The 25651-nt window shown below is 51.3% G+C and overlaps 1 protein-coding gene across 1 annotated transcript in view; it reads left to right on the top strand.

Annotated features, from left to right (window-relative positions):
* The window catches only part of LOC140723538 (uncharacterized), a 47420-nt gene that overhangs the window by 3402 nt on the left and 18367 nt on the right, over positions 1 to 25651 (top strand). Inside the window, exons 2-10 of the mRNA XM_073038112.1 lie at positions 3081 to 3175; positions 4003 to 4169; positions 5088 to 5259; positions 5358 to 5423; positions 8516 to 8679; positions 10711 to 10882; positions 11857 to 12023; positions 13683 to 13854; positions 13954 to 14019. Coding sequence (XP_072894213.1) covers positions 3115 to 3175; positions 4003 to 4169; positions 5088 to 5259; positions 5358 to 5423; positions 8516 to 8679; positions 10711 to 10882; positions 11857 to 12023; positions 13683 to 13854; positions 13954 to 14019 — 1207 coding nt within the window. The 5' untranslated portion in view covers positions 3081 to 3114. The remainder of the gene's footprint in view (positions 1 to 3080; positions 3176 to 4002; positions 4170 to 5087; positions 5260 to 5357; positions 5424 to 8515; positions 8680 to 10710; positions 10883 to 11856; positions 12024 to 13682; positions 13855 to 13953; positions 14020 to 25651) is intronic.

Below are 25651 nucleotides of genomic sequence, written 5' to 3'. Positions count from 1 at the left end.
TCTTCATATACGCATAGAACACCTTGGCGTTCTCCTTAATCCAGTATGCCAAGGCCTTCTCATGCCCCCTTCGAGCTCTCCTAAGTCCTTTCTTTAGCTCCTTCCTGGCTACCCTATATTTCTCATGAGCCCCACCTACTTCCTGCTTCTTATATCTAACATATGCTTCCTTTTCCCTCTTGATGAGTTGCCTCACGTGTTTCGTCAGCCACGGTTCCCTTTGCCTACCATTTTTTCCCTTGCCTCAGTGGGACAAACCTATCCTGAATCCAGCTCAAGTGGTCCCTAAACGTCTCCCATATTACTTCTGTGCTTTCCCCTTTGAAAATCTGTTTCCAATTTACTCTCGCTAGTTCCTGCCTCATCCCTTCAAAGTTAGCCCTTCCCCAGTTAAGCACTTTACCATTTTGTCTGATTTTATCCCTTTCCATAGCTATGCTGAAGCTAAGGGAGTTGTGGTCACTCTCACCAAAATGCTCCCCCACCAAGAGGTCTGTCACCTGACCAGGTTCATTACCCAGAACTAGATCCAGTATAGCCTCTCCTCTCGTCGGCCCGTCCACATACTGTGTCAGGAATCCTTCTTGAACACACCTGACAAATTCAGCCCCAACTATCCCCCTTGCACTCAGGAGGTGCCAGTCAATATTAGGGAAGTTGAAATCACCCATAACTACTACCCTGTATTTTGTGCACCATTCTAAAATCTGCTTTCTTATCTGTTCCTCGGTGTCCCGAGGGCTATTTAAGGGCCTATAGACTACTCCCAGCACAGTGATTCATCCCTTCCTATATCTGAGTTCCACCCAGACTGACTCCGTGGACACTCCTTCTGCAGCGTCCTCCCTTTCTATAGCCGTGATACTATCCCTGACCAGTAATGCGAGTCCCCCCTTTCTACCACCCATCCTATTCCTTTTTAAACACCTGAACCCCGGGACCTGCATCATCCAATCCTGCCCTTCCTCTAACCAAGTTTCAGTAATGGCCAAAACATCGTAGTTCCACGTACTAATCCATTCTCAAAGTTCAGCCGCCTTGTTCCTAATACTCCTAGCATTGAAATAGACACATTTCAACCCAATTAACTACCTACAATTATGTTCTGTCCCCGGCCTGTCATTTCCTCATCAAGTCAGAACACAACATTATGCCCTTGTCCTATCTTAATCCCTGCACTCACATTCTGATTCACACCCCCTTGCCAAACTAGTTTAAACCCTCCCCAACAGCTGTATCAAACCTGCCCACCAGGAAATTGGTCCCCCTGGGATTCAAGTGCAACCCGTCCTTTTCGTACATCTCACATCTGCCCCAAAAGAGGTCCCAATGATCCAGAATCCCTGCCTCCTGCTCCATTCCCTCAGCCACGCATTTATCCTCCACCTCATTCTATTCATATTCTCACTGTCGCGTGGTACAGGCTGTAATCCCGAGATTACAACCTTTGAGGTCCTGCTTTTCAATTTCCTTCCTAACTCCCTGTAGTCTTCTTTCAGGACTTCTTCCCTTTTCTTACCTATGTCATTGGTACCAATAAGTACGACGAACTCTGGTGGTTCTCCCTCCCACCGCAGGATATCTTGGACGTGATCAGAAACGTCCCGGACCTTGGCACCTGGGAGGCAAACTACCATCCGAGTTTCTTTCCTGCGTCCACAGAATCGCCTGTCTGACCCCTTGACTATAGAGTCCCCTATCACTACTGCCTTTCTCTTCCTTTCCCTACCCTTCTGAGCCACAGGGCCAGACTCTGCCAGAGGCACGGCCACTGTCGCTCCCCCCAGGTAGGCTGTCCTCCCCAACAGTACTCAAACAGAAGTACTTATTGTCAAGGGGTACAGCCACAGGGGTACTCTCTAGTACCTGACTTTTCCCCTTCCCTCTCCTGACTGTGACTCATTTCTCTGTCCTCCGTAGTCCCGGAATGACCACCTGCCTGTAACTGCTCTCTATCACCTCCTCACTCTCCCTGACCAGACGAAGGTCATCGAGCTGCATCCCCAGTTCCCTAACATGGTCCATTAGAAGTTGCACCTCGATGCACCGGGTGCAGATGTGGCCCTCCGGGACGCCGACAGACTCCATGACCTCCCATATCTGACACCAACCACAGAGAACAAGCCTCACACGCATACCACCTCCTTTTGCAATCAACAGCTGCTTTACCTCGTCCCGTTACCGCCGAAGCCCGTTGAGCCAAAGCACTTTCACTCTGCGGCCTCTCACTCCGCTGCCCTCTGTCTATTGCTGCCTTCTTTTTAAACTGTTTGTTGAATAATTCCAGTATTTTATTTATTTATTTTAAATACTTTTTTGTCAGCTTGCTCTTTTGGATGTATGGCGGCTCAACGTTGTGTTTAACAAGCGTCATGTAACTCTGATAATAGCCATTAGAATACTCAAAGAAATCTTGACCGGAGTTTAGACGTTAATTATGGTCTTAAAGCCTTGCTGCAGAATCTATCGTGCTTCGGGACAAAATGTCGCGAAGTTATGGGTGATTTTGCATTGTTCAGGATGTCAGAGGGTTTCTATATAGACCCAAACTGTATATCGCCAGAAGGGTCAATGCCAGACGATATTAAACTGAAGGGAGACGGTGGGAATCAGGTGTGACTGAGAAATCTGTATAATTCAGTGACGAGAGGAATAGATGTCCCATTGGTCAGCAGAAATGTTTCACCCCACTTTGCTGTAACAATTGTCCATTACTCAACATAGCGTACCAGTGGTAGGAGGACCATGGCAGTGGGCGCTGTCTGCTCAACCTGGCTTGCCATTCCGTTGACACATCACCCCCGGTCCAGGACACAAGTTTGGTTCCTAAAAAGGAATTGCCTGCAATATAGCAAGTAGATGCCCTGGAAAATCCTGGCTTAGTGTACAATCTATGGAGAGAGTGGAATTGGGCATCATGTGACTGTGGGTGCATGGGCGCAGGTGGATCAGGCCATGTCAAGTGTTCGGTGAATAGGCCCACAATGTTTGGAATAGTGCGACACAGTTAAAAAAAATAAAAAGTGTTTTCATTTACACTTCAAATAATGTCTGAGCATCCTGTTAATTTTGTTTGTTAGAAAGCAGCAAAATTTGATCAAAACTGTCCTCAAAATGGATAACGGAGCGAGCAGTGAAGGAGTTCCAGTGACGTCAGCATCGGGAAAGGACACGGGTATGCCAGCGGATTGTTTTCATTTATAAATATTGTCTTGACTCCGTGTCTGGGTTTAATTCAATATCCGCACTTCACAAAATATTTGTGAATGGACTGGGTAAAGTGAGATGACAGAGAAGGAGTATCAACGGAAGTTAAAGTCACCCCCCTCCCCTTCATAAACATTGACTTCTCTAACTTCCATTAATGCCCCTCCTTCCGTTCGTAAACATTGACTTCTCTATCTTCCGTTAATGCCTCTTCTCCCCTTCATACCCCGTCCCTTGTTTGTTTGTTTGTTTGTTTATTTATTTATTAATCTCCCCCCCCCTTTTTTTACTTTCTCCCACTTTTTTCTCCTTCTGTCCCTCTCACTATAACTCCTTACCTGCTCTCCACTTTCTGGGCTCCTCTCCCCCTTTCGTTCTCCCAAGGCCTCCCGTCCCATGATCCTCTCCCTTCTCCAGCCTGGTATCCCTTTTGCCAATCAACTTTCCAGCTCTTAGCTCCATCCCTTCCCCTCCTGTTTTCTCCTATCATTTCAGATCACCCCTCCCCATCCCACTTACAAATCTCTTACTATCTCTTCTTTCAGTAGTCCTGACGAAGGGTCTCGCCCCGAAACGTCGACTGTTCTTCTTCCTATAGATGCTGCCTGGCCTGTTGCGTTCTCCAGCATTTTTGTGTGTATTGCTTGAATTTCCAGCACCTGCAGATTTCCTCATGTTCCTCATATTTCGGACTGTGATTGGTGACCTGGCGCACCACCTTTAGGTTCCAGAGAGAAAGTTACTGCCCAATATGGGGTCGGCAATTTCTTTAATTTTCCCCATTTTCCTTCACAGGTCCGAGCTCAGTGATCACCGAGCTCCTGACAAGCTGGGACGATTCCCAGCTGCTGCAGTTGACGGAATTCTATTGGGACAGGCTGCAGCAGGCGATGGAAGGAGGGGTGCACGGAGTGAGCCTGGCGTTAATGGCCAATAATCAGTTCAGTGTAATGGAACATCAGGTGAGTGGGAGGGAGAATGAGATTGAATTTTTGCACATCACAGGACTGGTGGGTGCCGGAACTCTGACTCATCAGATATTACATTAGATAAAGGAACAACTGGGAAATAAATACCGTACATACAATCACAAAATGTGAATCTGAACCAGTGATAGAAAGGGGTGAAAAGACCCCGCGGACTGGTGGGTGGCTGCTCAATGTTCAGAGTGAGTTGAGCAGGTAACAGTTGTGTGGGCTCACAGTATTAAATGGAAATATGACTGGAGGTTTCGGTTTGGGAAGATCGTGCAGCGTGATGGCAGGATGTCAGTGAGAACCGGGACATCATCTGTGGGTGCCACAGGAGCTCCAGTGTGTTCTGTTCTGGGTGGAAATGATAGTGTTTCAATCTGTAACTGCAAACAGATTGGGGATCGGGGAATACTGCCATGTTGTAATGTGTAATCACTGAATAAACCTCCACTGGAAAAGGCAAAAGAAAGGCATCAAGTGTCAGCCGGTAATCCGGTGTCATGTTGGACACTGGCAGATTAAGGAGGTGAATCACGTCACATTTTCTGAAACTTCTCTGCAACTCACTCGGTCATAAAAACCTTCCTGAATTCTTTCCTCATCTGTGATGGTTATTTTCTGATTTCTGTTTTACTCCGTCAAATCCGGTGAGGAATTATTTATGGATTTGGAGCCACGTCAATGAAGCGGTCACAGACCAGCCAGGATCTCATTGACTGGTGGACCAGGTTCACGGTGAATGTCCCTCCGTGTGCTCTGCACTCAGAATGTACAGTCCATGTCCAGACAGGATCAGCACCCGTCCGGGTGACTGCTCAGTGTGATCCCGTTACAGAGACATCATTTACTTCTCATTCTCTGTGTGAATCTGTCAGTCCCCAATATGTTCACTGTTACTCTTCACAGAAAATCTCTGATCTCGCTGATAAGGGAGAGCGGGCGGACAGTTCTAAACTCCTCCTGAGCCTGGTGATGGAGAAAGGCTCCCGTGCCCCGAGGGTGATGTGGGAAACCTTTGTGAAAATGTGGAATGATGTTCCAGAGTTGGACAAAATACTGAAGGAAATACAGGAACATGGTAAGATAATATCAGCGATGAACTCAAATTTGGTTTGAATACCGTACACGTTACAATTTGCCAAAAATGATTTCCTCAATTTGTTTAAATTCAAACAGGTTGTGATTCTTCCCATCAACCAATTCCCGCTCAACATTTACTAAAGATTCTCAGTGAGCTGAAAGGTAAGTGAACATTGAACATTGCAGAGTATAACACAGGAATAAGCCATTATGCAAACAATATTGTGCCGAAACAGCGGAAATAAATCAAACACACCCAAACTCTAATCTCTCCTTCCTTCACCGTGTCCATCTGCCTCCATCCTCCTTACATCAATGTGCCTGTTCCAAACGTCTCTTAGAAGTCTCTAACAATTTGCCTCTACCACCTTACCAGGCAGTGTGTTCCAGGCATCCACGACTCTCTGATTTAAAAAAAAAACTACCACTCACATCCCCCTTAATCCAAACCCCGCTCACCTTCACAGCACGCCCTCTAGTAACAGATATTTCAAACCCAGGAGACTGACTCTCTCTGCCCACTCTATCTAAGTCTCATAATTTTGGATAGTTGTCAGAGCTCCCTCAATCTCTGATGATCCAGAGAAAACATTCCAAATTTATCCAGGCTCTCATGATAGCACATGCCCTCTAAAGCAGGCAACATCCTGGTAAACCTCTTCTGCACCCTCTCTAAAGCCTCAACATCCCTCCGGTAGTGTGGTGATCGGAACGCTGCGCAATGGCCCAGATGAGGCTGTAGCAGAGTTCATCAAGTTGAAACTTGACCTCTGTTTCTACCAACGGTTGTAATTTGCGTCGGGCGGTTCAGTTTTTGAGCCCCAAGGATCTGACCAGGTAAATGTTGGCACAGTGACAGAGAACACAGTGAGACACAGGGAAATGTGTTTACCAGAGGGAGAGTTTTCAAAGGACATTCTGAGGAAAGAAGCAGAGAGCTGGCGAGTTTGAGGAAAGTGGTCACACCGCTCTGGGGCCTGCAACTACAAATCCCCGCCGGAGTTTGAGTGGAGAAGGGGGCAATCTGTAGATGGGGTGGAAAAAAACATATTTCTTCACACCAAAAAGTCAAAACCTTCTCTTGCCAGCCACTGCCCCCTCCTGAACAGACTGATCCTCAACCATTTTTTAAACTCCCTCAGTTCCCGCAGATTATCTTTTCTTAGAGTTGGGCGTCCACTGAAGTTCCAGTCACAGAATAGTAATAATAGCATCACTTTAGTTAGAAAAGCAGGTAACATCTCAACTGGTCTGTTCAACCACAGAGCAGCAGATGAACCCCGCTGTGTTCACATCTGCACTCCCTAGTGTAAACACTGCTACAGTGTTAGAGAGGGTGAGACTGGGGGACATATTCGTCAGCTCAGTCCACAGAAGCTGTAATTCCTGTCTGCCGGTGTTGTGTGATGGACACTGTGGAAGGGTGAGAGATGGGAATTCGGACAGGGAAACCGAGAGTTGTGGGATCGCGGCAAGGAAGGTGCAAAGGACTGAAAATATCTATAAATAATATTGCAATTAGTTAAACTGTGACCGTCTGGATGCGAAGCTCACTACATCCATAAGCCCATCATGTCTGTGAAAATGGAGCCCAGGGCAGTGCATGGGCTCAGAGATTGTAAGGCTCCATCATCGCAGACTGAGTTGGATCACACAGCTGTGCATTTAACAGAGGAGAGAGCGTAGGAAAGACAAATATCACAAAACTTACTAATGTTGCATCATCCCATGTTTTATCTGATTATTCGAAGCTCGTAACAGAAATATAAGGAGTCTCGGCCAAAACCTTGGTTTAGGGTCTCTCATTTACAAGAACAAATCCCAAAGATGATAATTTAAACATGGGACCAGAGATAGACAAATCAGGAAGTTTACAAACTACTCATGCCTCTGTCACTTCAGTCAATGTAGTTCCAGTCCACATCCGCTGAATGAAACCCAGCAACATGGATTTGGTAAATTGCTACAAGCTTGTTCGTCACTATTCCTCTTGTTGTTTGCCGAGGGAACAGACACAACAGTGAAATTCCCACACCCATTTCTGAATATGAAGCAGAAACACTCCCTGATAATTGAAGAACATCATTTCTACCACTATCACATTCTCTAAAGTAAATATGTCCACAATCAATGTTTTCCTACGCTCCCTATCACAACCGAGTACATTGAATGGAGACCCCACACTCACCTGACAGGGTCCTGACACACTGTGAGACCCCACACAGCCGTGACAGGGTCCTGACACACTGTGAGACCCCACACACCCCTGACAGGGTCTTGACACACTGTGATACCCCACACACCGCTGACAGGGTCCTGACACACTGTGAGACCCCACACACCCCTGACAGGGTCCTGACACACTGTGAGACCCCACACACCCCTGACAGGGTCCTGACACACTGTGAGACCCCACACACCGCTGACAGGGTCCTGACACACTGTGAGCCCCAACATACCCCTCACAGGGTCCTGACACACTGTGAACCCAACACACACCTGACAGGGTCCTTACACACTGTGAGATGAGAAAATCTGTAGAATCCGGAATTCTAAGCATCACACACAAAATGCTTGAGGAACTCAGTGGCCAGACATCAGCTATGGGAAAGAGTAAAGTGTTGACGTTTTGGGAAGGGTCTCGCCCCGTAACATCAACTGTATACACATTTCCATCGTTGCTGCCTGAACTTTTGAATTCTTACAGCAGCTTGTGTATGTCTCTACTCACGGTTGGATTTATAAAATCCAGTGTATCAAACATTTCTTTACACTCCTAACTCCACATGACACCACTGGCTGGTCTGTGACCGCTTCATTGACGTGGCTCCAAATCCATAAATAATTCCTCATTGGATTTGACGACGTAAAACAGAAATCAGAAAATAACCATCACAGATGAGGAAAGAATTCAGGAAGGTTTTTATAACAGAGTGAGCAGTCACAGGGAAGTTGCAGAAAAGATGATGTGATTCATCTCCTCAATCCGCCAATTAATTAAATCAATTAATTAAAATCAATTAAAATCCTTGGGGTCGTATCCATGTTCCTCAGTTCACTACTCACTGCGCTGTCTTTCGCTGTGAAATTCCTTCTCTGATCTGTCCTTCCAAATTGTAACACATTAGTGTGTCTATTTCGGATTTTGTTCGGCAACGTGTTGCACAGAAACCCTGTCTTTAGGATCCAGAGAGAAATTTGTGGTCCATTAGGTGTTCGATAATGTCTTTAATTTTCCCCATTTTCCTTCACAGATCTGAGAGTGATCACCGAGCTCCTGGCAATCTGTGACGATTTCCAGCTGCTGCAGTTGACGGACTTCTACCGGGACAGGCTGGAGCAGGCGATGGAAGGAGGGGTGCACGGAGTGAGCCTGGCGTTAACGGCCGAGAATCAGTTCAGCGGAGAGGAACATCGGGTGAGTGGGAGGGAGAATGGGTTTGAATTTTCACACATCACAGGACTGATGGGTGTCGGAACTCTGTTTCATCAGGATGTCAAAGTATAAAAACAAATTACAAAGAACTATATATAATTCTTAAAAATGTGAATCTCAACCAATGATTGAAAGAGTTGTAAATACCCCTGCTGGCGGCTCAATGTTCAGAGCGAGAGGAGGAGGCAACAGTTCTATGATGTTGCAATAAACGTGATTAAATGGAAATATGGCAGGAATATTATTTCGGGAAGAGTGTACAGTGTGACGGCAGGATGTCAGTGAGAACTGGGGCATTATCAGTGGATGCCACAGGAGCTCGAGTGTGTTCTGTTCTGGGTGGAGATGATTGTGTTACAATCTGTAATTGCAAGGCTTATTAAGAAAGTAAGGAGGCATGGGATCCAAGGGGGCATTGCTTTGTGGATCTAGAACTGGCTTGCCCACAGAAGGCAAAGAGTGGTTTAGACGGGTCATATTCTGCATGGTGACCAGTGGTGTGGTTCAGGGATCTGTTCTGGGACCCTTACTCTTCGTGATTTTTATAAATGATCTTGATGAGGAGGTGGAGGGATGGGTTAGAAAGTTTGCTGGTGACACAAAGGTTGGGGGTGTTGTGGATCGTATGGAGGGCTGTCAGAGGTTACAGTGGGACATTGATAGAATGCAAAACTGGGCTAAGTGACAGATGGAATTCAACCAAGATAAGTGTGACGAGGTTCAGTCTGGTAGGTCAAATATGATGCCAGAATATAGTATTAATGGTAAGACTCTTGGCAGTGTGGAGGATCAGAGGGATCTTGGGGTCCGAAACCACAGGACCCTCAAAGCAGCTGCGCAGGTTGATCCTGTAATTAAGAGGACGTATGGTGTATTACCCTTCATCAACAGAGGAATTTAATTTAGGAGCCGAGAGGTAATGTTGCAGCTGTATAGGACTCTGGTCGGACCCCACCTGTAGTACTGTGCTCAGTTCTGGTCGCCTCACTACAAAAAGGATGTGGAAGCTATAGAAAGGGTGAAGAGGAGATTTACAAGGATGTTGCCTGGACTGTGGAGCATGCCGTATGAGAATAGGTTAAGTGAACTCGGCCTTTTCTCCTTGTAGCGAAGGAGGATGAGATGTGACCTGATAGAGGTGTATAAGATGATGAGAGGCATTGATCGTGTGGATAGTCAGAGACTTTTTCGCAGGGCTGAAATAGCTGGCACAAAAGGACACAGGTTTAAGGTGCTGTGGAGTACGTATAGAGGAGATGTCAGGAGTGTTTTTTTACTCAGAGAATGGTGAGTGCGTGGAGTGGGCTGCCAGCAACGGTGGTGAAGGCAGGTATGGTAGGGTCTGTTAAGAGACTTTTAGATAGGGACATGGAGCTTAGAAAGATAGAGGACTATAGGTAAGCCTAGTAATTTCTAAGGTAGGGACATGTATGGCACAACTTTGTGGGCCGAAGGGCATGTATTGTACTGTATGTTTTCTATGTTTCTACGCAAAAAGTGTGGCTCGGGGAATACTGCCATGTTGTAATGTGGAATCACTGAATGAACCTCCACTGGAAAAGGCAAAGGAAAGGCATCAGGTGTCAGCCGGTAATCCACTGTCATGTTGGACACTGGCGGATTGAGGAGATGAATCACATCATCTTTTCTGCAACTTCCCTGTGACTGCTCACTCTGTTATAAAAACCTTCCTGAATTCTTTCCTCATCTGTGATGGTTATTTTCTGATTTCTGTTTTACACCGTCAAATCCAATGAGGAATTATTTATGGATTTGGAGCCACGTCAATGAAGCGGTCACAGACCAGCCAGGATCTCATTGACTGGTGGACCAGGTTCACGGTGAATGTCCCTCCGTGTGCTCTGCACTCAGAATATACAGTCCATGTCCAGACAGGATCAGCACCCGTCCGGGTGACTGCTCAGTGTGATCCCGTTACAGAGCACATCATTTACTTCTCATTCTCTGTGTGAATCTGTCAGTCCCCAATATGTTCACTGTTACTCTTCACAGAAAATCTCTGATCTCGCTGATAAGGGAGAGCGGGCGGACAGTTCTAAACTCCTCCTGAGCTTGGTGATGGAGAAAGGCTCCCGCGCCCGGAGGGTGATGTGGGAAACCTTTGTGAAAATGCTGATTGGTGTCCCAAATTTTGACAAAATACTGAAGGAAATCCAGATTTATGGTGAGATAATATCAGAGATTAATTTAAATTTTGATCGTAACACAGCACACTTTACAATTTTACAAAAATGATTTCCTCAATTTGTTTAATTTCAAACAAGTTGTGATCCTTCCCATCGACCAATTCCTGCTCAACATTTACTAAAGTTTCTCAGTGAACTGAAAGGTAAGTGAATGTGCAGTGAATATTGAATCATACAGCACAGAAATATGCCATTAGGCATATAATATTGTGCTGAACACAGCTAATAAATAAATCAAACATAACCAAACTCTAATCTCTCCTTCCTACACCATGTTGCCTCCATCTTTCTTACATCCTTCTGTCTGTCCAAAAGTACAGGTGTAATTACTGAGAACTGTATGCCTCCAAAGCTGATCCAAGTTGGAACTGCACGCAATACTCCAAATTAGACCTCGCGAACGACCCATACAACTCCAACATGACATGCCAATTTCTCTGTTCAACAGAGACGAGAAAACCTGCAGATTCCGGTAACCTAAGCAATGCAAACAAAATGCTGGAGGATCTCAGCAGGTCAGTCAGCAGCTATGGGAATCAACGTTTCGGGAAGTGTCCCAGCCTACAACGTCGGCTGTATACACATCTCCTTAGTTGCTGACTGCCTGCTGAATTTCTCCAGTATTTTGTGTGTCTATCCTCAACAGTTAGATTTATAGCATCCAATGTATCAAAGCTTTCTTTACAACCTTATCTCCACGTGACACAACTTTCAATTAATTAAATTCCTTTGGGTTGTATCTACTTTCTCAGTGCACTCTGCACTGCCCTGTCTTTCACTGTGTAATTCCTTCCCTGACTTGTCCTTTCAAACAGTAACACATTAGTGCATCTATTTCGGATTGTGTTCGGTCACCTGTTGCACAGAAACCCTGTCTTCAGGCTCCAGAAAGAAATTTGCGGACCAATAGGTGTTCAGTAATGTCTTCAATTTTCTCCATTTTCCATCACAGGTCCAGGCTCAGTGATCACCGAGCTCCTGGCAAGCTGGGACGATTCCCAGCTGCTGCAGTTGACGGAATTCTACCGGGACAGGCTGGAGCAGGCGATGGAAGGAGGGGTGCACGGAGTGAGCCTGGCTTTAACGGCCGAGAATCAGTTCAGTGGAGAGGAACATCGGGTGAGTGGGAGGGAGAATGGGTTTGAATTTTCACACATCACAGGACTGATGGGTGTTGTAACTCTGATTTATCAGATAATAAAGCATAAAAATATTTCACAAATAAATGTATATAATTCTTAAAACTGTGAATCAGAAGCAATGATTGAAAGAGGTGTAAATACCCCCAGTTGCAGCTGAATGCTCAGAGCAAGAGGAGCAGGTAACAATTGAACGAGGTTGCAATAAATGAGTTTAAATGGATATAGAAACATAGAAAACATAGAAAACCAACGATTGCCGGCAGCCCATTCCACGCACTCACCATTCTCTGAGTAAAACACTTACCCCTGACATCTCTGTACCTACTCCGCGGTACCTTAAACTTGCGTCCTCTAGTGGCAATCATTTCAGCCCAGGGAAAAAGCCTCTGACTATTCACACGATCAATGTCTCTCATCAACTTATACAGTTCCATCCGGTCACCTCTCATCCTCCGTCGCTCCAAGGAGAAAAGGCCGAGTTCACTCAACCTATTCTCATAATGCACGCACCCCAATCCAGGCAACGTTCTTGTAAATGTCCTCTGCAGCCTTTCTATGGCTGCCACATCCTTCCTGTAGTGAGACAATCAGAACTGAGCACAGTACTCCAAGTGGGTTCTGACCAGGGTCCTATATAGCTGCAACATTACCTCTCGGCTCCTAAATCCAATTCCATGATTGATGAAGGCCAATGCATCGTATGCCTTCTTAACCACAGAGTCAACCTGCGCAGCTGCTTTGGGTGTCCTATGGACTCGGACCTCAAGATCCCTCTGATCCTCCACGCTGCCAACAGTCCTACCATTAATACTATACTCTGACATCATATTTGATCTACCAAAATGAACCACCTCCCACTTATTAGGGTTGAAATCCATCTGCCACTTCTCAGCCCAGTTTTGCATCCTATCAATGTCCCACTGTAACCCCTGTCCACACTATCCACAACACTCCCAACTTTTCAGTCATCAAATACGGTACGAAATATTATTTTGGGAAGACCGTGCAGCGTGACGGCAGGATGTCAGTGGGAACCGGGACATCATCAGTGGGTGCCATAGGAGCTCGAGTGTGTTCTGTTCTGGGTGGAGATGATTGTGTTACAATCTGTATTTGCAAACAGTGTGGATCGGGGAATACTGCCATGTTGTAATGTGGAATCACTGAATAAACCTCCACTGGAAAAGGCAAAAGAAAGGCATCAGGTGTCAGCCAGTAATCTGCTGTCATGTTGGACACTGGCGGAATGAGGAGATGAATCACATAATCTTTTCTGCAAACTTCTCTGAGACTGTTCACGCTGATACAATAACCTTCCTGATTTCTTTCATCTGTGATCTATATTTTCTGATTTCTGTTTTGCTCCGTCAAATCCGGTGAGGAATTATTTATGGATTTGGAGCCACGCCAATGAAGCGGTCACAGACCAGCCAGGATCTCATTGACTGGTGGACCAGGTTCACGGTGAATGTCCCTCCGTGTGCTCTGCACTCAGAATGTACAGTCCATGTCCAGATAGGATCAGCACCCGTCCGGGTGACTGCTCAGTGTGATCCCGTTACAGAGCACATCATTTACTTCTCATTCCCTGTTTGAATCTGTCAGTCCCCAATATGTTCACTGTTACTCTTCACAGGAAATCTCTGATCTCGCTGATAAGGGAGAGCGGGCGGACAGTTCTAAACTCCTCCTGAGCCTGGTGATGGAGAAAGGCTCCCGTGCCCGGAGGGTGATGTGGGAAACCTTTGTGAAAATGCGGATTGTTGTCCCAAATTTGGACAAAATACTGAAAGAGATACAGATATATGGTAAGATTATATCAGAGATTAATTTAAATTTGGATCGCAACAAAGCACAGTTTACAATTTGACAAAAATGATTTCCTCAATTTGTTTAAATTCAAACAGGTTGTGATTCGTCCCATCGACCAATTTCCGCTCAAATTTTACTAAAGATTCTTAGTGAGCTGAAAGGTAAGTGAACATGCATTGAACTTTGATGAGTATAACACACGAATAACACAAGAAATAAATCAAACACACCCAAACTCTAATCTCTCCTTCCTACAGCATCTCCATTTGCCTCCATCTTCCTTACATTCATGTGCCTATCTGAACGTCTCTTAGAAGCTTCTAATAATTTGCCTCTCCCACCTTACCAGACAGTGCGTTCCAGGCAGCTACGACTCTCTGATTAAAAGTCCTGTCCCTCACGTTCCCCTTCATTCTACACTCTCTCACCTTCAATGTATTCCCTCTGGTAACAGACATTTCAACCGCGGGATACCAGTTATCTCTGTCCACTCTATCTATGCCTCTCATAATCTTGTCAACCTGTGTCAGAGCCCCCCTCAGCCTGTGATGATCCAGAGAAAACAATCTAATTTTATCCAGCCTCTCATGATAGCACTTGCCCTGCAAACCAGACAGCATCCCGGTAAACCTTTTCTGCTCCCTCTCTAAAGCCTCAACATCCCTCCGGTAGTGGGGCAATCGGAACGGTACGCAATGGCCCAGATGAGGCTGAAGCAGAGTTCATCAAGTTGAAACTTGACCTCTGTTTCCACAAGCGGTTGTAATTTGCGTCGGAAGGTTCAGTTGTTGAGCCCCAAGGATCTGACCAGGTAAATATTGGCACTGTGACAGAGAATACAGTGAGACACAGGGAAACGTGTTTGCTAGCGGGAGAGTTTTCACAGGACATTTTGAGGAAAGAGGCAGAGAGCTGACGAGTTTGAGGAAAGTGCTCACACCACTCTGGGGCCTGCGACTACAGAACCCCACCAGAGTCTGAGTGGAGAAGGGGTGATCTGGTGAATGGGGAAAAAATTATATTTCTTCACACCAAAAAGTCAAAACCTTCTCTTGCCAGCCACTGCCCCCTCCTGAGCAGACTGATCCTGAACCATTTTCTAAACTCCCCCAGTTCCCGCAGATTATCTTTTCTTAGAGTTGGGCATCCAGTGAAGTTCCAGTCACAGAATAGTAATAATAGCATCACTTTAATTAAAAAAGCAGGTAACATCCCAACTGGTCTGTTCAACCACAGAGCAGCAGATGAACCCCGCTGTGTTCACATCTGCACTCCCTAGTGCAAACACTGCTACAGTGTCAGAGAGGGTGAGACTGGGGGTCATATTCCTCAGCTCAGTCCACAGAAGCTGAAATTCCTGTCTGCCGGTGTTGTGTGATAGACACTGTGGAAGGGTGAGAGATGGGAATTAGAACAGGGAAACCGAGGGTTGTGGGATCGCGGCAAGGAAGGTGCAGAGGACTGAAAATATCTATAAATAATATTGCAATTAGTTAAATTATGACCGTCTGGATGGGAGCTCACTACATCCATAAGCCCATCATGTCTGTGAAAATGGAGCCCGGGGCAGTGCATGGGCTCAGAGATTGTAAGGCTTCATCATTGCAGACTGAGTTGGATCACTCAACTGCACATTTAACAGAGGAGAGGGCGAAGGAAAGACAGATATCACAAAACTTACTAATATTGCATCAGACCATGTCTTATCTGATTATTCGAAGCTCTTAACATAAATATAGAGAATCTCAGCCAGAACCCTGGTTCAGTCTCTCTCACTTACAGGAACAAATCCCAAAGATGATAATGTAGCGGGGTGCTACGCGCAGCGCTGAAATTACGACACGGAGTCGATAAACTGCAACCACAGAATAAGTTTATTTCAAAAACACAGTCTTGCTTTAAAGCCTGTCTCCCCCACTCGATACTTCGAGAGGCACGTAACTGAAACTCCTTGAGGCTATCTACCTTTGTCTCTGGCTCTGGCTAATTGTCAGCCGGTTCGAGTGTGCTAGTGATTGGGTCGCCACATAACCCCCTCCAAGAACCGGCGGTAGACCCCCAATGTCCACAGGGCCGGGCCCTGTTTGGGAGGTCGGCCTCTGCGCCGCGGTGCCGGAAACTCGATCGGTTGCGCCAAGTCCACATGGGCCGGTTTGAGTCGGTCCACCGTGAAAACCTCCTCTCTCCCCCCAACGTCCAGCACGAACGTGGACCCGTCGTTTCTGATCACCGTAAACGGCCCCTCGTAGGGCAGTTGCAGCGGTGGCCGATGCCCACCCCGAGGTACAAACACAAACTTACAGTTCCGCAGATCTTTGGGTACGCAGGTCGGGTGTTGCCCATGCTGCGAAGTGGGTATGGGGGCCAGGGCACCGAGTCTCTCGCGTAGTCTGCCCAGGAGCGCTACGGGTTCTTCCTCTCGCCCCCTTGGGGCTGGTATGAACTCCCCGGGAACGACCAGGGGCGCGCCGTACACCAACTCGGCCGACGAAGCGTGCAGATCGTCTTTGGGCGCCGTGCGGATGCCGAGCAGGACCCAGGGAAGCTCGTCCGCCCAGTTAGCTCCTCGCAGGCGGGCCATGAGAGCCGACTTCAGGTGGCGGTGGAAACGCTCCACCAGTCCGTTCGACTGTGGGTGGTAGGCAGTGGTGTGGTGCAGCTGAGTCCCCAACAGGTTGGCCATCGCTGACCAGAGGCTGGAGGTGAACTGGGCGCCTCTGTCGGAGGTAATGTGGGCCGGGACACCAAAGCGGGAAACCCAGGTGGCGATCAGCGCCCGGGCGCAAGATTCGGAGGTGGTGTCGGTGAGTGGGACCGCCTCTGGCCATCTTGTGAACCTGTCCACGATAGTGAGGAGGTGCCGCGCCCCGTGCGACACATTCACGATATCCACATGAATGTGGTCGAAACGCCGGTGGGTGGGGTGGAACTGCTGCGGCGGGGCCTTGGTGTGTCGCTGCACCTTGGCCGTCTGGCAGTGCAGGCACGTTCTGGCCCAGTCACGGACCTGCTTGCGGAGTCCGTGCCAAACGAACCTGCTGGAGACCATCCGGACGGTAGTGCGGATGGAGGGGTGCGCCAAGTTATGAATGGAGTCGAAAACGCGTCGTCGCCAAGGTGCCGGGACGACGGGACGGGGCTGGCCGGTGGCGACGTCACAGAGTAGGGTCCTCTCACCTGGGCCTACGGGGAGGTCCTGGAGCTGCAAACCGGAGACTGCTGTTCTGTAACACGGGATCTCCTCATCTGCCAGCTGTGCCTCAGCCAGTGCCTCAAAGTCTACCACTTGGGAAAGGGCATGAATGTTAGGGTGAGAGAGCGCATCCGCCACGACATTGTCCTTACCCGAGACGTGCCGGACGTCCGTCGTGTATTCAGAGATGTAGGACAGATGGCACTGCTGGTGGGACGACCAGGGATCGGACACCTTTGTGAATGTAAAGGTAAGCGGTTTGTGGTCCGTGAACGCGGTGAAGGGCCTACCTTCTAAGAAGTACCTGAAATGCCGGATTGCCAGGTATAGCGCCAACAGTTCCCGGTCGAAAGCACTGTATTTGAGCTCGGGTGGCCGCAGGTGTTTGCTGAAAAACGCCAGGGGTTGCCAGCGGCCCGCGATGAGCTGCTCCAGTACCCCACCGACTGCCGTGTTAGAGGGGTCCACCGTGAGGGCGGTAGGGACGTCCATTCTGGGGTGCACTAGCATCGTGGCATTCGCCAAGGCCTCCTTCGTTTGAATGAAAGCGGCAGCGGACACCTCGTCGCAGGTAATGTCCTTGCCCGGACCGGACAGCAAGGCGAACAGGGGGCACATGATCCGGGCAGCTGAAGGGAGGAAGCGGTGGTAGAAATTGACCATACCTACGAATTCCTGGAGGCCTTTGACCGTGGTGGGTCGGGGAAAATGGCGGACCGCATCTACCTTAGCGGGCAGAGGGGTTGCCCCGTCTCTGGTAATCCTGTGGCCCAGGAAGTCAATGGTGTCGAGCCTGAACTGGCATTTGGCCAGGTTGATCGTTAGACCGTAGTCACTCAGCCGGGCAAAGAGTTGTCGGAGGTGGGACAGATGCTCCTGACGACTGCTGCTGGCTATGAGGATGTCGTCCAAATAGATGAATGCGAAGTCCAGGTCGCGTCCCACCGCGTCCATCAACCGCTGGAACGTCTGTGCGGCATTCTTCAGGCCGAACGGCATGCAGAAGAACTCGAAAAGGCCGAACGGGGTGATGAGAGCCGTTTTGGGGACGTCGGCCGGATGCATCGGGATTTGATGGTATCCGCGGATGAGGTCTACCTTGGAGAAGATCCGCGCGCCGTGCAGGTTTGCTGCAAAGTCCTGAATGTGCGGCATAGGGTAGCGGTCCGGTGTGGTAGCCTCGTTCAGCCTGCGGTAGTCGCCGCATGGTCTCCAGCCCCCTGTCGCCTTGGGCACCATGTGCAGGGGAGAGGCCCATGGGCTGTCGGACCGCCGAATGAGCCCAATTCCTCCATCCGCTTGAACTCCTCCTTCGCCAGTCGGAGCTTGTCCGGGGGAAGCCGCCGAGCACGGGCGTGGAGGGGTGGTCCCTGGGTCAGGATGTGGTGCTGTACGCCGTGTCGGGGCATGGCTGCCGTGAACTGCGGTGCCAGAACCGATGGGAAATCCGCCAGGACCCTGGTGAAGTCGTTGTCGGACAGCGTGATGGAGCCGAGGTGAGGGGCTGGCAACTGGGCTGCACCCAGGGGGAATGTCTGAAAGGTCTCGGCGTGAACCAGTCTCTTCCTGGGCAGGTCGACCCGTAGGCTGTGAGCCCGCAAGAAATCCGCACCCAGAAGCGGTTGGGCTACGGCGGCCAGTGTGAAGTCCCACGTGAACTGGCTGGAGTCGAAGTGGCCTGACCCACTGAGAGACCCCACATACCCGACAGGGTCCTGACCCACTGGGAAACCCCAGACACACCTGACAGGGTCCTGACACACAGTGAGATCCCACACACCCCAGACAGGGTCCTGACCCACTGTGAGACCCCAGACACCCCTGACAGGGTCCTGACCCACAGGGAAACCCCAGACACACCTGACAGGGTCCTGACACACTGTGAGATCCCACACACCCCTGACAGGGTCCTGACCCACTGTGTGATTCCACACACCCCTGACAGGGTCCTGACACACTGTGACTTCCCACATACCCCGGACAGGGCCCTGACACACTGTGAGACCGCACACACCCCTGGCAGGTTCCCGACAGACTATGAAACCCCACACAGCCCCGACAGGGTTCTGACACACTGTGTGACCCCACACACCCCTGGCAGGGTCCTGACACACTGTGAGGGCCCACACACCCCTGACAGGGTCCCGACACACTGTGAGACCCCACACATCCCTGACTGGGTCCTGACACACTGTGAGACGCCACACACCCCTGACAGGGTGCTGACAGACTGTGAGATCCCAAATACCCCTGACAGGGTCCTGACCGACTGTGAGACGCCACAGACCTCTGACAGGGTCCTGACACACTGAGAGACAGCACAAGCTCCAAAGAGGATCTTGACAAACATTTTGAGACCCCACATACCACTGACAGGATCCTGACACACTGTGAGACCCCAGACACCCCTGACAGGGTCCTGAAACACTGTGTGACCCCACACACCCGACAGGGTCCTGACACACTGAGAGACCCCACACACTCCTGACAGGGTCCTGACCCACTGAGAGACCCCACACACCCGAAAGGGTCCTGACACACTGTGAGACCCCACACACCCCTGACAGGGTCCTGACCCACTGTCAGACCCCAGACACCCCTGACAGGGTCCTGACACACTGAGAGACCCCACACACCCCTGAGAGGATCCTGACACACTGTGTAACCCCACACACCCCTGACAGGATCCTGACACAATGTGAGACCCCACACACCCCTGACAGGGTCCTGACCCACTGTCAGACCCCAGACACCCCTGACAGGGTCCTGACAAACTGAGAGACCCCACACACCCCTGACAGGATCCTGACACACTGTGTAACCCCACACACCCCTGACAGGATCCTGACACACTGTTTAACCCCACACATCCCTGACAGAGTCCCGACACACTGAGAGACCCCACACACCCCTGACAGGGTCTTGACACACTGTGAGACCCCACACACCCCTGACAGGGTCCTGACACACTGAGAGACGCCACACCACTGACACGGTCCTGACACACTGTGAGACCCCACACACCCCTGACAGGGTCCTGACACACTGTGAGACCCCACACAACCCTGACAGGGTCCTGACCCACTGAGAAACCCCACACACCCCTGATAGGGTCCTAACTGACTGTATGACCGCACACACCCCTGACAGGGTCCTGACCCACTGTGAGAGCCCAGACACCCCTGACAGGGTCCTGACCCACTGAGAGACCCCACACACCCAACAGGATCCTGACACAATGTGAGACCCCACACCCCTGACAGGGTCCTGACCCACTGAGAGACCCCACACACCCGACACGATCCTTACACACTGTGAGACGCCACAAACTTCTGACAGGGTCCTGACACACTGAGAGACACCACAAGCTCCTAAGAGGATCTTGACAAACATTGAGACCCCACATACCACTGACAGGATCCTGACACACTGAGAGACCACACACACCCCTGACAGGGCCCTGACCCACTGTGAGACCCCAGACACCCCTGACAGAGTCCTGACACACTGTCAGACCCCAGGCACCCCTGGCAGGGTCCTGACACCCTGTGAGACCCCACACACCCCTGACAGGGCCCTGACCCACTGTGAGACCACAGACACCCCTGACAGAGTCCCGACACACTGTGAGACCGCACATACCCCTGACAGGGTCTTGACCCACTCAGAGACCCCACAGACCACTGATAGGATCCTGACACACTGAGAGACCCCACATACCCCTGACAGGATCCTGACACAATGTGAGACCCCACACACCCCTGACAGGGTCCTGACCCACTGTCAGACCCCAGACACCCCTGACAGGGTCCTGACACACTGAGAGATCCCAAATACCCCTGACAGGGTCCAGACCGTCTGTGAGACGCCACACACCTCTGACAGGGTCCTGACACACTGAGAGACACCACAAGCTCCTAAGAGGATCTTGACAAACATTGAGACCCCACATACCGCTGACAGGATCCTGACACACTGAGAGACCCCACACACCCCTGATAGGGTCCTAACATACTGTGTGACCCCACACACCCCTGACAGGATCCTGACCCACTGTGAGACCCCAGACACCCCTGACAGGGTCCTGACACACTGTGAGACCACACACACCCGACAGGTTCCTGACCCACTGTGAGACACCAGACACCCTGGCAGGGTCCTGACACACTGAGAGACCTCACAAACCCCTGATAGGGTCCTAACATACTGTGTGACCCCACACACCCCTGACAGGATCCTGACCCACTGTGAGACCCAAGACACCCCTGACAGGATCCTGACCCACTGTGAGACCCCAGACACCCCTGACAGGGTCCTGACACACTGTGAGACCACACACACCCGACAGGTTACAGACCCACTGTGAAACACCAGACACCCTGGCAGGGTCCTGACCCAATGAGAGACCCCACATACCCGACAAGGTCCTGCCACCCTGTGAGACCCCACACACACCAGACAGGGTCCTGACACACTGTGAGACACCACACACCCCTGACAGGGTCCTGACACACTGAGAGACGCCACACCACTGACACGGTCCTGACACACTGTGAGACCCCACACACCCCTGACAGGGTCCTGACACACTGTGAGGCCCCACCCACCCCTGACAGGGTCCTGACGCACTGTGGAACCCCACACACCCCTGTCCGGGTCCTGACCCACTGAGAGACCCCACACACCCCTGATAGGGTCCTGACACACTGTGAGACCCCACACACCCCTGACAGGGTCCTGACTCACTGAGAGACCCCACACACCCCTGATAGGGTCTTGACACACTGTGAGACCCCACACACCCCTGACAGGGTCCTGACACACTGAGAGACGCCACACCACTGACACGGTCCTGACACACTGTGAGACCCCACACACCCCTGACAGGGTCCTGACACACTGTGAGACCCCACACACCCCTGACAGGGTCCTGACCCACTGAGAGACCCCACACACCCCTGATAGGGTCCTAACTGACTGTATGACCGCACACAGCCCTGACAGGGTCCTGACCCACTGTGAGAGCCCAGACACCCCTGACAGGGTCCTGACCCACTGAGAGACCCCACACACCCCTGACAGGATCCTGACCCACTGTGAGACCCCAGACACCCCTGACAGGGTCCTGACACACTGTGAGACCACACACACCCGACAGGTTCCTGACCCACTGTGAGACACCAGACACCCTGGCAGGGTCCTGACACACTGAGAGACCCCACAAACCCCTGATAGGGTCCTAACATACTGTGTGACCCCACACACCCCTGACAGGATCCTGACCCACTGTGAGACCCAAGACACCCCTGACAGGATCCTGACCCACTGTGAGACCCCAGACACCCCTGACAGGGTCCTGGCACACTGTGAGACCACACACACCCGACAGGTTACTGACCCACTGTGAAACACCAGACACCCTGGCAGGGTCCTGACCCAATGAGAGACCCCACATACCCGACAGGGTCCTGACACCCTGTGAGACCCCACACACACCAGACAGGGTCCTGACACACTGTGAGACACCACACACCCCTGACAGGGTCCTGACACACTGAGAGACGCCACACCACTGACACGGTCCTGACACACTGTGAGACCCCACACACACCTGACAGGGTCCTGACACACTGTGAGGCCCCACCCACCCCTGACAGGGTCCTGACGCACTGTGGAACCCCACACACCCCTGTCCGGGTCCTGACCCACTGAGAGACCCCACACACCCCTGATAGGGTCCTGACACACTGTGAGACCCCACACACCCCTGACAGGGTCCTGACTCACTGAGAGACCCCCCACACCCCTGATAGGGTCTTGACACACTGTGAGACCCCACACACCCCTGACAGGGTCCTGACACACTGAGAGACGCCACACCACTGACACGGTCCTGACACACTGTGAGACCCCACACACCCCTGACAGGGTCCTGACACACTGTGAGACCCCACACACCCCTGACAGGGTCCTGACCCACTGAGAGACCCCACACACCCCTGATAGGGTCCTAACTGACGGTATGACCGCACACACCCCTGACAGGGTCCTGACCCACTGTGAGAGCCCAGACACCCCTGACAGGGTCCTGACCCACTGAGAGACCCCACACACCCGACACGATCCTTACACACTGTGAGACGCCACAAACCTCTGACAGGGTCCTGACACACTGAGAGACACCACAAGCTCCTAAGAGGATCTTGACAAACATTGAGACCCCACATACCACTGACAGGATCCTGACACACTGAGAGACCCCACACACCCCTGACAGGGTCCAGACCCACCGTCAGACCCCAGACACCCCTGACACGGTCCTGAAATCCTGTGAGACCCCACACACCCCTGACAGGGCCCTGACCCACTGTGAGACCCCAGACACCCCTCACAGAGTCCTGACACACTGTCAGACCCCAGGCACCCCTGGCAGGGTCCTGACACCCTGTGAGACCCCACACACCCCTGACAGGGCCCTGACCCACTGTGAGACCCCAGACACCCCTGACAGAGTCCCGACACACTGTGAGACCGCACATACCCCTGACAGGGTCTTGACCCACTCAGAGACCCCACAGACCACTGATAGGATCCTGACACACTGAGAGACCCCACATACCCCTGACAGGATCCTGACCCACTGAGAGACCCCACACAGCCCAGACAGGATTCTGACACACTGTGAGATCCCAAATACCCCTGACAGGGTCCAGACCGTCTGTGAGACGCCACACACCTCTGACAGGGTCCTGACACACTGAGAGACACCACAAGCTCCTAAGAGGATCTTGACAAACATTGAGACCACACATACCGCTGACAGGATCCTGACACACTGAGAGACCCCACACACCCCTGATAGGGTCCTAACATACTGTGTGACCCCACACACCCCTGACAGGATCCTGACCCACTGTGAGACCCCAGACACCCCTGACAGGGTCCTGACACACTGTGAGACCACACACACCCGACAGGTTCCTGACCCACTGTGAGACACCAGACACCCTGGCAGGGTCCTGACACACTGAGAGACCCCACAAACCCCTGATAGGGTCCTAACATACTGTGTGACCCCACACACCCCTGACAGGATCCTGACCCACTGTGAGACCCAAGACACCCCTGACAGGATCCTGACCCACTGTGAGACCCCAGACACCCCTGACAGGGTCCTGACACACTGTGAGACCACACACACCTGACAGGTTACAGACCCACTGTGAAACACCAGACACCCTGGCAGGGTCCTGAACCAATGAGAGACCCCACATACCCGACAGGGTCCTGACACCCTGTGAGACCCCACACACACCAGACAGGGTCCTGACACACTGTGAGACACCACACACCCCTGACAGGGTCCTGACACACTGAGAGACGCCACACCACTGACACGGTCCTGACACACTGTGAGACCCCACACACCCCTGACAGGGTCCTGACACACTGTGAGCCCCCACCCACCCCTGACAGGGTCCTGACGCACTGTGGAACCCCACACACCCCTGTCCGGGTCCTGACCCACTGAGAGACCCTACACACCCCTGATAGGGTCCTGACACACTGTGAGACCCCACACACCCCTGACAGGGTCCTGACTCACTGAGAGACCCCACACACCCCTGATAGGGTCCTAACTGACTGTATGACCGCACACACCCCTGACAGGGTCCTGACCCACTGTGAGAGCCCAGACACCCCTGACAGGGTCCTGACCCACTGAGAGACCCCACACACCCGACAGGATCCTGACACAATGTGAGACCCCACACCCCTGACAGGGTCCTGACCCACTGAGAGACCCCACACACCCGACACGATCCTTACACACTGTGAGACGCCACAAACCTCTGACAGGGTCCTGACACACTGAGAGACACCACAAGCTCCTAAGAGGATCTTGACAAACATTGAGACCCCACATACCACTGACAGGATCCTGACATACTGAGAGACCCCACACACCCCTGACAGGGTCCTAACAGACTGTGTGACCCCACACACCCGACAGGGTCCTGACCCACCGTCAGACCCCAGACACCCCTGGCAGGGCCCTGACCCACTGTGAGACCCCAGACATCCCTGACAGAGTCCTGACACACTGTCAGACCCCAGGCACCCCTGGCAGGGTCCTGGCACCCTGTGAGACCCCACACACCCCTGACAGGATCCTGACCCACTGTGAGACCCAAGACACCTCTGACAGGATCCTGACCCACTGTGAGACCCCAGACACCCCTGACAGGGTCCTGACACACTGTGAGACCACACACACCCGTCAGGTTACAGACCCACTGTGAAACACCAGACACCCTGGCAGGGTCCTGAACCAATGAGAGACCCCACACACCCGACACGATCCTTACACACTGTGAGACGCCACAAACCTCTGACAGGGTCCTGACACACTGAGAGACACCACAAGCTCCTAAGAGGATCTTGACAAACATTGAGACCCCACATACCACTGACAGGATCCTGACACACTGAGAGACCCCACACACCCCTGACAGGGTCCTAACAGACTGTGTGACCCCACACACCCGACAGGGTCCTGACCCACTGAGAGACCCCACACACCCTTGACAGGGTCCTGA

Source organism: Hemitrygon akajei, unplaced genomic scaffold (assembly GCF_048418815.1).
Source record: "Hemitrygon akajei unplaced genomic scaffold, sHemAka1.3 Scf000118, whole genome shotgun sequence".
NCBI lineage: Eukaryota > Metazoa > Chordata > Chondrichthyes > Myliobatiformes > Dasyatidae > Hemitrygon > Hemitrygon akajei.
The sequence above is the reverse complement of the archived record's forward strand: the minus strand, read 5'-3'. Positions and strand labels throughout refer to the sequence as shown.